Consider the following 15,280-nt stretch of genomic DNA (forward strand, 5'->3'; position numbering starts at 1 on the left):
TAGCAGTCAAAATTACTATCTTATTCAAAGGTAAAATCCTACTGAAATTTTCTTAGTTTTAAAAAACAGACAAATGCGTGATCTATTTTCAAAGATGAGTGCCCCAATTTAAGGAAAATAAAAATCTCTACATCACAACATGCATTTCCCCCTCTGCTTTGATGACAGTAAGTCCAAATACGTTTTTCAGAAAATAAGTATTTAGCCTGTCAAATTCTTTACAGTGTTTCAAAAAGTTATTGACTTAAAAATCCGAAGTTGTAAAGCCCTAAGAAATAGGGTTAATAATGGAAATGCCAAAGGGCTGCAATTACAGAGGTGCTTCTTGGCATGAGTACTATCCCAGTATACGTTTCTCCAGAGTGAAGGAGAACATGTGCCTGCCTCAGTAATACCTCCCGCAGAGCAACTGCTGCATTTCAGGAGCAGGACATTTTAACAAGCTTGTTTGCTCTCTCCAGCTCACAAACTTAAAAATCTAAATAATTTTTTACAGCCCGAATGTTCCAAGAATGTTTTTTTCTGTTTTTCTTTACTCTTTATATATGTTCTACAATGTTTCAATCAATGTACCTTTCTTTTTTACTTTCAAAAAATCATTATGTGGCTCTATACAAAGGGAACTGTCTTAGAGCCTATTATTAGCTTGTATCAGAAAGGTAAATACAATTTCAACTTTTAAAAGTATTAGGAAGAAGTTTTCTGATTATAGAGCAATCAATAAAAACAGTACCTTGCCTAAGTTAGCAATAAAATACTCTAGGGCAAAGTGCTAAAATGTTGATCATATAACTAGTTTTTAAGATTTCTATCATTTAGTTTATATTAGTTAGTTTCCAAAGGCATCAGTCAGTCCATCAAAGTTGGGCATCGAGATTTGTAAAGAAACAATGAGTTTCAAAGAATTTCTTCAGTAGTTGTAATAGGCCTTGTAATCAGATCTCTACTAAGAGATCAAAATTGTACATAAAGAGACATGAAGATTTTTATTTTTGTTATTAAACATATCAACTTTTTTCTTGAAGTTAACTATGACATAAGTAGAAAATCTACCTGGTTTGAAAGTAGTTTTTCTTTCACTAACTAAACCCCATTGTTTCTCTGCATTATATAACACTCAAAATATTTATTTTAAGGAAACCTCAGCATATGAACTTACGGATTATAAACAATTTCTCATTAAAAATGCAAAGACAAATGTTATTCAGGTGCTAGTTTATTTACCTTATTATTCAGAGATAATTTCATGATGACCAGTTACAACACCAGGAAATTCATAGAACAAAATTTTACAGACAAATCGTTGCTTTTGAATTTAATTCTAAAAAAGTATGCTATCCCATTTTCACATACCAAGCTGAGAGGCCATTTATACTATTTCTAGGCTAATTTTTGCTTCCTGCGAGAGGGAAGATGATTTACAATGAACTTTAAGTATCTAATTCATGTCCATCATTGTTGAAAAAGAGAAGGGAGCCGAGAAGGCCAGGAGTAGCAGGACAGAGAAAATGCCACATGGATTTAGGAGTTGGGATCACTGACAGTAAAATATATGTTCTTTGGTTAGCAAAGCGAAAAGGGGGAAAGTACTGCATACATGATAGATACACACTAGCATTCTAAAGCAGGAGACAAGAATGTCCAGAGTGTATTCTTCCCCCACTGCCAGATGGAAGGGCTATTATTATAAATGAAAGGCAGCAGTAGTGGATGCCAGGCACTTTTGTTGTGTGCCAGATTCTGAAGTCCAGATGTGAGCAGGTTACCCCTGGGACAGGACAGGCTTCAGCTCCCGCAGCAGAAGAGAACCAATCACAGTTTTCTCAGTGTTTATGATAAGCTGGGCTGTAGAGTCTTCCTTCAGTTCCACCGTGACTAGCATCAATGACCCACTGTGCACAGTTTTAGCTGCAAACCTGGAAGAAAAAAAAAAAAGAGAGAGAGAGAGACCTTTTATCATGAGGGGAAAGAAGGAGACAGCATACATTCAAATAGGTTTAAAATAACTCGTTTTTTTCTCAATAATTTATTACAGGTTCCCTACTGCCAGAAACCCAAAGCCAAGCATTCTTCTGAAAAATCAATAAACTGCCCAGCACCATGCTTACCACAAGCAGGTAATTTCAGTGTATCTTTGGAACAGAACAGAAAAAGGAATTCTATTTTACTTATTAGTTTGACCAATAGACGCATGTGAATAATTCTCTATTACTACATATTTGGGAATCATTTATTCATTTGATATTTAACATTTCACCATGCATAGTGCCATTTAAAATAAACCACTCTATTTTTATCTTTAAAACATGTTAAGAAAAAGGTACCTTTCTCAAAGAGCTTGAACTTTTAATTCCTCATCTGAAAATGATTATGCAAGACATTAATTTTGTGTGCATTATAAACTCTTCATAAGTTTCAATGAATTCAGACATGTTCAATATTCAGCTTCAATCTCTAATGTTGATGACATGTAACAGAATCACGTGAGAGCCAAGTGCAACACCCTGCTCCCTCCGCTTGTATTTTTTTTAACGTTCATAACGTTAGATCTTCTTTCTGCTTTAGAATGTAAAAGAGGAAACTTGAGGTCTAAGGCTCCATTACTAAATTCCGAGACACGAAGAACCTACTAATTACACGAAATTAAAAGCAAAACTAGCCTTTTAAGCACTGCAATTGACTGCAAAGCCGTTGGAGGCACAATGAACTTCTGTCAATCCTGCTAATTCATTCTGCCTGCACAGTTGAGCCCCAGAGACGGGAAGAGGGTGGTCCCCTCCTAGGCCTCCATTTTCCACGTAGAGCATGTTCCACACTTTTGGGGGGACGGGGTGGGGGACGGGGTTTGCTTGCAGGGATGACTGGAGAAAAACAAAGTTGCTGCGCATGAGCTTTTGAAAACACTAGCAAGTGTAGAGCAGGTCTGTGACCTGCTGTGACCCCACTCTGCAGGGCTGATCCCCTTTCCCCTTTCTGGAGGACACGTGTCTGAATCTGAGCCATCTGCCTCAATCTGCGCAACATCTTCAGCCACAATGGCACCCAGTTACCCTGACAGCAGCTCACAATACATAAAAATCAGACTGCTGCGCTGACAGCGCGCTGTGGCCTATTCAAGAGCCAACCAACTGGTCAGTGTCTCATGTCTGACAATTAGCATGGGCCTTGCACAGAGCCCACGGCGTCCTCGGGGATCTGTTTAATTACCATCAACATAAAAGAGGGAGTTTATCAGGAGACACTCAGAAAAACTTCACTCCTGACTTAATTAAAATATTAGCCACTTAAGCAGGAAGCAGATTCTCTTTAAATGAAAAGTAATTTCTTTTTTGAGTTTTTTTAAAAAAATAACATCAAAATCCCATAACATATTAGATTCTTTCTTTCTTTTTCTTTTCTTTTTTTTTTTTTTTGTGTGGGGACCTAACAAGCCATTTTTGGCCTAAATCGAATCATGAAAATCAATTTTCCAACAATAATTAGAATAATGCATCAAAAGCAAGACAAATATGCTAATTTTACTAAGATGAACATATTATCAACACTTTTAAGTTGTGTTTTAAAATGTTAGTTAATGGGTGGTAGACAAAGTGTGTTAGAAACCTTCGTAGACATTTATTTGTGTACTCGCTCCAAACATGCTGAAGACTTGTAAGGAATCTGATAGAGCAGTTTTTCCACTGAGAGAAGCAACTATAAGTAGAGCCAGTTTAGGAACAGAAATCATACCAATGTTTTTAAAGAGGTTTTATAAAGCTCTGGACATACATACCCATTTGCTCTTTAGACGCCCATACACGAGATTAGGAACTGGGCAACTCAGCTGCCTCTTTGAGAGAACACAAGATCACCAGCCCTGAAATGACCTCTCTTTTCTATCACCCCTTGCAGGTTTCTGCATTTCTTTTGTCCAAATTTTCGAGGTTCTTCTGCTTCATAGGAGAGCCCTGTTTCTGTATTTCTGTTAAACCATGTCACCAGATGATAGATACTAGGTGGCTCTATTGTCTCACCCATTTATGCAACTTTCCCCACACATGTGGTCATCACCAAATCTTCATTCAACAAATATTTCAGCAGAGGTCCCTATTTCTGACAGGGTTATCATTATGTCAATGATAGTCTTTATTTAACTTAACACTTTTGCCTTGGGAACACGGAGAAGAAGACTGTGTCTGAAAAGGAACGCAAAAGTTCCTACTGACTGTTGACTGTCAGGGTTGCACAGCCCTAAAGCACATTTTATCTCTTTTCTATTAAAACTTAGGGTTGATGTTACAATAATATAAACTCAGCAGAGATAAATGTCAATTTTGATGTCAGTATGTTTACAGAGATTAAAACTAGTGTCTTGTACCTGTTTTAAAAATCCTAATACCACAAAATGCTCAATACTGGAAAGAATAGGGGCACATAAGAGGCATTTGCTTACACTGCAGTGGAAACATGCTAAGCAAATCATCCTAGCAATAAAATCTGTTACCTGGTGTGAAAGCTACTGCCTTTTAACTAGGTCTGTATGTTCTAATGGGCACAAATGATAGAAGCAATGTTTTCAAGCAGAAGACCAGAAGATCAGATGTTCTGACATTCTCATTTCACAGTTCAAAAAGGATGTATTTAATTGGAACACAGCATGATTACAATTGGTTTGTTTTGGTCCATGAAAGCAGAAGCCACCCCCTCCCCCCAAAATTTATTAATCATTTAACTTCCAAACAGGCTATTTAAAAGATAGTTTAAAAGATAGTTATGGAAAGAGTACTAGTTAGTAAATAACAAATAGCTAGCTTTGGGATGTAAGAAACACTGATTATAAAGACAGCTTGGGTCAAATACCTGCATATTAAATTTAATGGCAGACATAAGAACCTTTGTACTTGGCCTCAAACTAAGATCACACTGTGACAATTTTTTTTCCAGAAAATCTGTGAAGTTTTTGATCACTGTAATGATAATAGCAGCTATCATTTATTAAATGCTGTGTGCACTGGGTACTAAGTACTTCACTTGCATTACTTCATTTGATTCTGAGTCAGATCAATCTGTAGGTGAGGAAACTGAGGCCCAAAGACGTTGAGAAACTCGCTCAGGGACATATAGCTAGTGAATGGTTGAGGAGGAATTTGAACCCAACCTTTCTGATTCTAGATCACACACATTCTCTTAATACATGCAAAATGCCCTCTTAATATTTGTTTTTTAACTGTCAACAGGTAAATTAAGGTTTTTCTTATTTACCTAATATGCATATAATCTATTATTGTTCCAGAAACTTTAAGAAGGAAGATTTTTCTCTTCAAAAGTTGTGTACCTGATTTGTAATATTCTGTAATTCAAAGCATCTTGACTTGATGCTTTGCCACAACACATTTTAAAGTTCTGCCTTTAAAGATTAAAAAAAATAAACAAACATTCCCCACCCCCACTCCTTCAAAAGACACACCAGCAATGAAAAATACAAAACGTTGAATGGAGCTGTAATGTAGGGAGGGACGACTGGGAGACCAACCAACCTCAAACACCAGTAACACCACAGATGAGAACAAATAAGTGGATGACAGTTACAGATGTATTGCCTACATAAGATGGGCTCCATGTTATTAAAAGGATACCAGCTAGGTATTTTTCATTTTCATCCTACCACCAAGCACTCACTGTTTCTAATCACCAACTGAGAAGGTAAAACTGTTTGGATATATTTGTATTTCATCTTGTTAAATGTCTTTTTGTCTATTGTCTCTAACAATTGACATTTAATCTTTGAAGTCCTAAGAATTCCTAAGATTTAAAGAAAAAGATGAAATAAGGTGGTTGCCAAACCTAAATCAAAGTATGTCCTACTCTTCTAAAAAAGTTAATTTGTCTTAACTACTCACAAAATTATGAGAACAGGTCAAATAACGACAATGAATTTAAACAAATATATTATTTATGACGCACGGACTTACTCCTTCATGCACTTAAACCATACTTCTTTTAGATTGGTAGGAAAATGCCTATGGACCTTAAATGCTCTTTGTTGGAAGGAAAAGAATCCTACAACTCAACTGTTTTAATAACTGAAATGTTGATAGAACAACATGAATTAAAAAATATTTATCTGAGAGGCTGCATCAATCTCCAGGGTATTCAGAAACATAAAACTTTTTTACGCAGAATCATATTTGCTACACTTAATGCAACAGCTCAAAGACATGCTTTTTCTTCTCTTGGATAGTCTTCCTGGTTTCTGATTTTTCTATTCTGAGTTCAATTTTCTTGTGTTTTCTGTTCTACTGGTTACCAGGAGCTGTGACAATGGCCCACTCAGGCTAAAACTTTTTTTTTTTCCCACTCTGTACATGAAGCCTTCAATTACTGTCTGCTGAAGCAGACAGAATCCTATTAGTAAGAAAGACGATCACAAGATGCAGTGCCCTGCCCTAGCTATATAAAAATAATTAGTCCAAAGTTGACAAATGTGTAATGAAGTCGCACAATGACTATACGTAAGAAATACTGGTTTGAATAAGCCTCCTAACATCGAATACCAAAGAATGTTGATTTGGAGTATTATTTTCCAAAGGATTTAAAATGATAAACCCTTATAATTTTGAGTTAATATAGCATAACATTTTCAAAAGGCAGAGAATTTGTAAGTTGTAAAAAAATCCCATTTCGTTGACTATAAAAGTGTATTTTGAAATTAAGCTCATTACACTATTGAATTAATATTAAGAAAATATTTACATGTGGTTCAAGTTTAGACAATTTATCCAAAGCAATGTATTTTTCCCTATTATTTTTAAAAAAGCCAGCAATATTGTAGTGTTTTCCTTTAACATTCTGATTAGAATAGTTAAAACAAAAAATAAGCTACCATCAGAATTTAGGACTCTCTATTTTCTATTCTAATCTTTAGAATTGGTATAAAAAGTGATTCCCTATGCTATCTTGTCAACGATGCATTCTCTTTATACAGGAAAGCTAAGAAAATCTAAGTGCACTTTCTCAAAGGAGATACGAAACATTCCAGTTATTCCAGAGCATTTTTGGTTTGTCTGTTTGGTGCGGGTGGGGTGGGATAGGACTTAACAGAAAACCAGAGAGTAAAACAAATAAATTCTTACCCCATTCTCTTTGATTCCTTATAAAATTGTCAACCCAGAAGGAAAATCATCAAGAATACCTTTCTTTCATTTTTACATGAAAACATTTATATATTCCTATTTGTAAAATTGTTACACTGTAGAATATTACTTCACAAACAGTGGAATTAAATAAAATTTAAATATACAATGTTTTAAAGCAAAAATCAACTGCAGTTTGGTTATTTCTGAAATATCCAAATACGCCGCCTTCTGTGTAAAAATTAGAGGTCCACATTTGCTTTTCAATGAATTGCTGCTCAGAGCCTGCAGAGATCAAAGCAGTCAGATAAAAAAGCAGTGCTGCCCTCTAGTGGACAACCACCAATGTGAGAAAAACTCTGATCACGAAATAGGTTCCACAAATCTTAGTCCTGGTTTGAGATGCCAATTTGTTTTTTGTCTGTTTATTTGTTTGTTTGTTTTTTGGCTGTGACACGTGGCTTGTGGGGATCTTAGTTCCCTGACCAGGGATTGAACCCCGGGCCCTCTGCAGTGAAAGTGCCAAGTCCTAACCACTGGACATTCTCTCCAATTTGTCATATTATAGAAAAGACCGAAGCCTGGCATCTTTATATTAACAACTGTTTGTACAAACTTTTGTTTTAAGACAGATGAAGTATGGTGACTATAGTATCAGGCTTATAAAACTAGGGCACCAAGCCATCAAATGTCATTCTTAACTATTATGGTCCTTCAAAATGACCCAGTATTTAAATATTCCATAGTTATCAGGGGAAAAGAAATAAAACAACTAGCAAACAAAAACAATAACCCAAAGGTTGATCAACCTAAGAACCAAGAAAAGGAAAATATAAAAGACTCCCACCAAGAAGTAACTATGTCATTCATGTTTCTAACCCCAGCAGCAACAAAATCTGTCACAAAGGTCTTCAAAAAATATTGAATGAAGGAGTTACACAATATAGATATTTTAGGATAGAAACAATGGTATATACCAGTATTTCCCCTATTAATAACCATAAACATGTATACAACAGTGATTCACTGGATAAGGACTAGAAATGAAATAAGTTGTTCTTTACAACTACTTTAAGTAAAAAAAATTTATTTTAATCCTAAAACAATAAACTGTCTTTAAATGTGTTGATAAATTAAAAAGTTGGCTACTAGGTTGCCATGGATTCACAGTTCCATTCACAACACCTGATTTTTCTAATAGTTAAGGACCTAAGTAACAACAGTAAAACAACATTTATTCTGTAAGGATTGTAATTATTCACAGGTTGTATATGTTCAAAATTTGCAAATTAAAAAAGTGACAGGATAAACAAAATCCAAACCATAGATTACGATATACAGGGGGAAAAAAAGAACGTAAGTACTGAATACAAGTTAATGAAAGCTGTCCTAAGGTCTTACTGAATAAGGTAAGAACTAAAATAGAATCGTGGCAGAGACATGGCTTTCTGTTTTCACTCAAATATCACCCCTTATAAGGTCAATTTGTTGTTCACGAAAGGGAAAAATAAGTAGGTTGTATGACAACTGTTTTTAACAATACTACTGTATATGAATGTCAGAATTCCTGAAACTGGGTTAAAATGCAAAATGTTGAGACTGCTGAAAGGCAAACTTTTACTTATGGTCTAAGACTGTTTCAGAGCTACCACTGTAATGTGCTACTCTAGTTAACAAAAGACTTTCTTGGCTGGAACACACTGGATAAAAAGAAGAAAAACCTAAATCAAACATCTTGTTTACTGATGTTCCTGAATGACTAACCTGTAAAAAAGAAACATAAACACAGAAAAATGTATTTTAAAACATGCCATGTGGCTAGCATTAACTATGAACTTTTGGAACACTTATCTGCAACCACTTGGAATACTGGGTCCTGCCCCAGCAGTCCTGAATCTGAGTTTTTGGGTGTGGGTCCCAGGAATCTGAGTTTTACACAAACTCCCACATAGTTCTTTTATACAGAACAACGTTAGAGATTTTGAAGGTATAGATTTTTTGGCTTCTGCATTTTGGTCATTTTTATTCATTAGTTTATCAGAGGACAAGCAATGTAATTAAAGCAAATGCACCTCAGTTTCTACACTATTGAATACGAATCTCCTTCATAAACACTTAATTTCTTTTTTGGAGGGACACAAGAAATTTTTTCTGGCCCGGGATAAACCTAGGATTTCCAATGCTAGTCTCTCTAACCTCTCCTAAAACACATAAAATCTTCACCTTTTAACTTTTCCGTCTATTCATATACTGGTTTACTGTTGTTCATTCTGCCCTTTGTATATACTCTATTAATATTGTTTTAAATAATGTGTTTTAAGACTTTCACAGTGTCTCACATTCTTATATGTGAGTATCTAACATAGGACGTGAAGATGTTCGGCTATATATTTAATAAATGCTTTTTATGATTTTTTTGATTCTGACTTCTCTATTACCCCTTATCATGTGGTAACTGTAATTTGGAAAACGGCAGATTGGCACAATGACCATAACTCTGTAGATCTCAATAAGATGGTATTGTTCTCAAAGAGCAGCTTTTTCAATCAGTAAGTACATACCACAGAAATGAAGATAAAATTAAGTCTTTCAATAGTATACTGGTTGGCTTTCTGATTCTATGGTTCATTTAGAAAATCAAAACTAAATGTCACATAATCTGAAAGTAGTTCTACTTTCTCAACTGATCTTTGAAACCGGTTAACTAGGCTGAAAATGCTCCTGGTTTTTGAATTGAATTCCATAAAACTTGTGCTCCTTTAATTGACTTTTTCTTAATGGAGGTATTTGCTGCTAATGTGTTAGGAACCATTTTCTCTTACATATTCAATTAAAATTTCTACTTTATACTGTTACACACTTCTACATATTAATGAAGATTCACTTTTTCTTAGCTAATTCTTATGTTAAATACTTTTTAACTTGGTATTTAATGTAAAAAATATTCAAATTGTAAAGAGTAGTAGGAATATATTATCCTAAAACTAGACAATGGGAACTTAATTCATTGAATGGTCAGAAAGAATATTCTAATGCTAATTAAAAAGTCCTCTCAGAAATGAAAGATCCTGAAAAATTAAATAGAACATAGGTAGGCCAGCCAAGAATAATTTATTGTACTGAAAATTTTAATTTCTTAAAATACTAATGGTCAAAATGCTTTTCAAGCTTATTGTTTTTTTATTAAAAATGATTACCATTAATAAATACAATAATGGTTTCGGTCCTATTTTTCATAAACTCAAAAAAGCAACTACCACAGATGAATAGAGAAGTCATTCAAAAATCTCATAGAGATTTCAATTTTATTACTAACAATTAAATCATATAAAGGCTTAGATATATAAACTCATTCATCCCACAGGGTAATCCCCTACTGAACACTGTCAAAAACATTAATACAATTCAATAAAGTGGTAAACTGTTAATTTTTGTTATTATAAACAGTAATTGCTATTTCATTTTAAATGAAATTAAGAAAGCTATTGGTATAGACTGTACTACCAACTGTTTATTTCAGTTTTAACTTACTGAGCATAAAAGAATGGCGAAAAATGTTACATTTGTGGGATAGTAATTTTTGTCAATATCTGTATGAAAACTACAAATAACTCTAGGTATTTATTGGAAGGCTTCTAAAATTTAAAACATTATTATAGCCATACCTTACTATAAAAAAAGCAAATGTAAAACATTTTCAATAAGTACAATGAGACTTGTGAGGCAGGTTAAGATAGCACAGCCTATTTAGAATTATATATAGGCATTTTATTCACTTTTGGCTCATTTTATTCACTTCCGGCTCCTCCACCCAGTTACAGAGCCAAATACCAGGCCACTGTGATAAGGCTGGACTGGAAAAGTGTCAACACATTGCAGAAGTGTATGAGGACCATGGCCATTAAGTATAAGTGCAAACTCTGCACTCCAAAGGCAGATAGAAATGGTTCCTAGTTGTGTGTCTCCCCTGCACTGGTATGGATAATTGAGAATTGACTGTAACTTAATCCTGTGAACAGGCATTAAGTTCTAAACCACCAAGACAAGTTATAGGCAAACTTTATGCTTTAATAAGAATTATACAACTGTGCTAAGTGTCTTACTTAGTCTTTTTCCCAATAGGAAAATGGCTTTCATATCAGTTGGTTTTGAGAAGGTAATCTGGCTATTTTCTTCTAAGAAACAAAAACCTGGAACACTGTCATTGCTTTCAGAAAAGTTAAAAACCCACATACAAAGCAAAACAAAAACTTAATTAGAAGTTCCAACATAAACAAGGGTTACCCTATGTTGTTTTGTCTACTACAAAGGAACATATTAAAATAAGACTGAAGTATTGCTGGATATTAGATGTGTCAGGTAAAATTTCATACAGCATAAGCTAAAAGTTAAAGTTGATGTACAATACTTTGGTGTTTTAGTAATTTCAATAATTCAAAGGATCCATAAATAAAACAGAACAACTTCTGCTGAAGAAAATCACTCAGGAAAGTGAAAAAAAGTATTTAAAGCAGAAAACAAAACAAGGAAGACTCAGAACCAAAAATTTTTACTAAAAGCCTTCTTTTTGTTCATTTTTTCCTCTATTGACCAACACTAACTGATAGGTAAGGTGTATATTTGCATGGCAGTACCAATATGATGACCTTATATCCATTTTATTATTTTATCACCACCCTATGTGAGATAGATAGGGCTTATCAAAAATTAAGAAATGGAAGCATCAGATCTCTTGAGCAACTTACTTGGACCTCCTCTTCGCAAAAAAAAAAAAAAAAAAGGCACAAGGCAAATTTGATTTTTGACTAGTACATGCAGTTTTCATTCTGTCATGATTAGTAGATGAAGTTAGGCAACTCTGTAATGGCAGATCAAGACTTGAACTCAGCTCTTCTGATGTCAAGTCCAATGTTCTTCCATAGATAACAGAATTTCATTTCAATCACCTTCTTTCCCTGCCATCAATTTCCAAACAGATGAGGTACTTAAAGCCCATAAGGAGAAGTTATAAAGCCCAATAATGGCAGAACTGAGTCTAAAAAAATCCAGATCGGCCTCTCTTGCCCCTGTATTAATTTAAAAATACATTTTTAAAGGGTTGAAGGCGTTCTCTTTGATTTTCAATTTATTTCCTAAATGTAATGGTGGAAGTATGCCCTTGGCAGTAGAATGGCAGAGGAATTAAAACATAGTTTGCAATGAATTCCTTTAAACTCACAGAGGACTAAGTAACAACTGCATGTTTATTTAAGGAGTAATTATTTTACTTTCATTTCAAGCCACTAGCATTCATAAGGATACAAAGAAGGCACATACTAATCACATTTTCTGTTACCTTTAAGGACAAATAACGTGGACCTCATGTTTTAGATGGTTGGTGGTGAAGATATTTCCTGGCCTAAGAAACAGAAGCTGCATTTGGCCCCATGTTGGTTGTCTAGCAGCTCCTTATTACTGGAAGCAGCCTTAGGGAATTGCTGTCAAAAGGAAATCTATACCCAAACTTCCCCCTTTTCAAGTAAAAAAGTCCAAATCCATTGCTTTATAAAACAGTTCTTCCTGGAATTCACTGAATCTGGTGAAATAAGAAATTCTCAGCCATATCTCACACAAGGTACCTTTACAAATCACCAAGCTACTATAAAATGCAGGTATACTATCTGTATCTTTCAGGAAAGCCCGTATCTGTGTACTAAGGATTGTATGAAATAGGGAAGAGGGCCTTAATCCAAACCAATCAATCAAATGTATCATCATAAAAAAGGAGGGGCACATATATGTTTAGGGGTTTTTATTTTCAAGGAAAATTATGAATTGAAAAGTATAGATTTATACATGTAGACAAGTTATCTCCACATCACGTGTCAGTGAACCTACCTGTGTATATTATCTTGGCCAGAAGGGACTACACCTACGTTGGCTACGTTTACAACCTTCTGAAGGATCACAGAGGAAGTGAAATTCTGCGGTGCAGCAATAATTACAGTAGAAGTTTCATTCATTCCCGTTAGCATTCCTGTAAGAGCAAAAGGCGGCTCCCTTTTACTAATTTCTTTATGAAAATTATATTAAACAATTTAAAATTCATAGCCAAAATTTAAAAACTTTTTAAGAGAAGAAATACCACTTCAGAATGTAATTTACAAGATAATTTTCATAAAATTAAAATGAACTGCAACTGATTAAAAATTTTTTTAAAATCCTCGTTGTGTTGAAAAATGTGTAAAAATGCAGTCAAACATCACTCTTAATAACCTGATTTTAAATACTAAGATTGATAAAAGCATAGAATCACAAAGATAAAATTCCAATTTCACTCCCTTTAAAATATACACAATTAATTTGGGCTTTATAAACTATTAAGGTTTTACTTTTTAGGAGTTTGGTTTTTTTCCTTCTCCTTTTCATTCAAAGATCTCTCTTACCAAATGCTGCTTCAGAACAAATCAAAGTGTTTCTGGAATAACTAGAAACACTATATTGTTTCTATATTGTTTCTATATTGGTCTCAATATAATGGATCAAAGTTATCTCAACAGTGACTGAAAGTCACCGAACAGTTACGTGGTTCTAAAACATAGACAAGTATCTAAGCTACACTTAGTGATAACAGTATTTGCCTAGTAAGTGGAACTATGGTTACTGACAAAAACAACTGAAATTTCTGAAGCAAAAACATTTGAACACAAAGGAAACAATGTAAATTGGAAAAACTTAAATCCCAGAGACATTTCAAATAATATTTAAGAAAGAAATTAAGTTAAGCAAAATCATGAACAAAAACCATATAGAATTAACACAAGGCATGCCATTAATATCAGAATCTTATGTACAAATGTTCAAAGGACAAATTCAATAACATATCAAACTCTTGGAACAAATACTGAAATTAAGTACCCGGTTAAATAAAACCAAAATAGTTATAATAAATGCCATCTATCTGGACCTGTGATGTAAGTCATTGACTCCTAACGGTATCTACTAAAAATGATTATCTTTTGAGACATATGATATGTGTACAATAGTTTATAAAATTTATGAAGATGGTAAAAGCTGATTTTATGTTTTCAAAAGGCCCTCCACCTTTAGGATTATGTATTTAATTTTGTTATTTATTGCAAATACAACAGAAACATTTTAAAACCCCTATGATTTAGCAGCATGAAGACTAAAGCCTAACACTGTAAAAAGACTTACTTAGCTTTTAACAAAGAACAGTTTTTACTAACCACTTTCAAACTCGGGGACACTATGTTCTGTCTTAGACTGTACAACTTCAATATTAGGCAAAAGCTTTAAAAACCACACAAGCAAACACTGCTTTTAAGTAAAGCACAGTGGCTGCTGATATAACACTGCTGAGAGATGTGTATACTCATTTAGGATTTAAACCTTCTCCATTAAGCTCTATTGAAGAGCAACTTCTGAATAAATGAATGCAACTATGTTTATGTTAAAAGCCTGTTTCCCTCCGCCTGTAATTAAAGGAAATGTTGTACAAAGCCAGTACTTTTGTCAAGCTCCTGTAAATGGAAAGATGGATAGCACTCAGAGAAGTGAATGCATTGCTTCATATTTAACCTTAACACTCTTGTCATTAATGGTTTGTCTAACTTGGTCTATAAGAGACAAGGTATTGCTCCACTGAAGTAAAATTAAAAAAAATCAACTAAACCATGCTTTTCAGAACAGAAGATTCATTATCGCCAGCTAATGTATTGGCATAAAGCAAAGTAACATGCTATCAAGTAAGGCACACATTCAATCTGCCTTCCCACCCCCCTTTATTTTTAACTCATGCTGTTTTATTGTTATAGGCAATTTGTACCACTCAGCATGACAGTGTAAACTGAATCAAGATTAATTTACATGCAAAAGAACACTTAGGAGAGCAGCATGGTAAGCAAATGTATTGTCTCGATTGCTGAGGTGGAAAAAGAACCTGGAAAGAAAAAAAGGTGCTCTAATTAAGGGGCATCAAATATGATTGCCTGCGGTGGTTAAGGGCCAGAAAATAGTGAATGTCTGGCCATTTAAAGAATTAGCATCTTGCTAGCTAGCAACCCAGAAGACGGAGGTATAAATCATAATGAAATTAAGTAGCCATTCTAGGTTTCTTAAACCAGAGATTTTTTCTAAATGAAAATATATCAGGTATTCTTAAATTA

General features: G+C 34.2%; 1 protein-coding gene across 4 annotated transcripts in view; it reads right to left on the reverse strand.

Annotated features, from left to right (window-relative positions):
- Positions 1-1,212: 1,212 nt before the first annotated feature.
- Positions 1,213-15,280, reverse strand: part of AP3B1 (adaptor related protein complex 3 subunit beta 1) — a 274,658-nt gene continuing 260,590 nt past the window's right edge. Inside the window, exons 26-27 of one of the 4 annotated variants that reach the window (XM_079916785.1) lie at positions 12,990-13,128; positions 1,213-1,916 (exon numbers count right to left, since the gene is read on the reverse strand). In XM_079916785.1, coding sequence (XP_079772911.1) covers positions 1,763-1,916; positions 12,990-13,128 — 293 coding nt within the window. In that variant the 3' untranslated portion in view covers positions 1,213-1,762. Of the gene's footprint in view, positions 1,917-2,338; positions 2,359-2,378; positions 2,560-12,989; positions 13,129-15,280 lie in introns of those variants that run through there. The other 3 variants (XM_079916787.1, XM_079916786.1, XM_079916789.1) reach the window with 3 other exon arrangements.

This window comes from Stenella coeruleoalba, assembly GCF_951394435.1.
Source record: "Stenella coeruleoalba genome assembly, chromosome: 3".
NCBI lineage: Eukaryota > Metazoa > Chordata > Mammalia > Artiodactyla > Delphinidae > Stenella > Stenella coeruleoalba.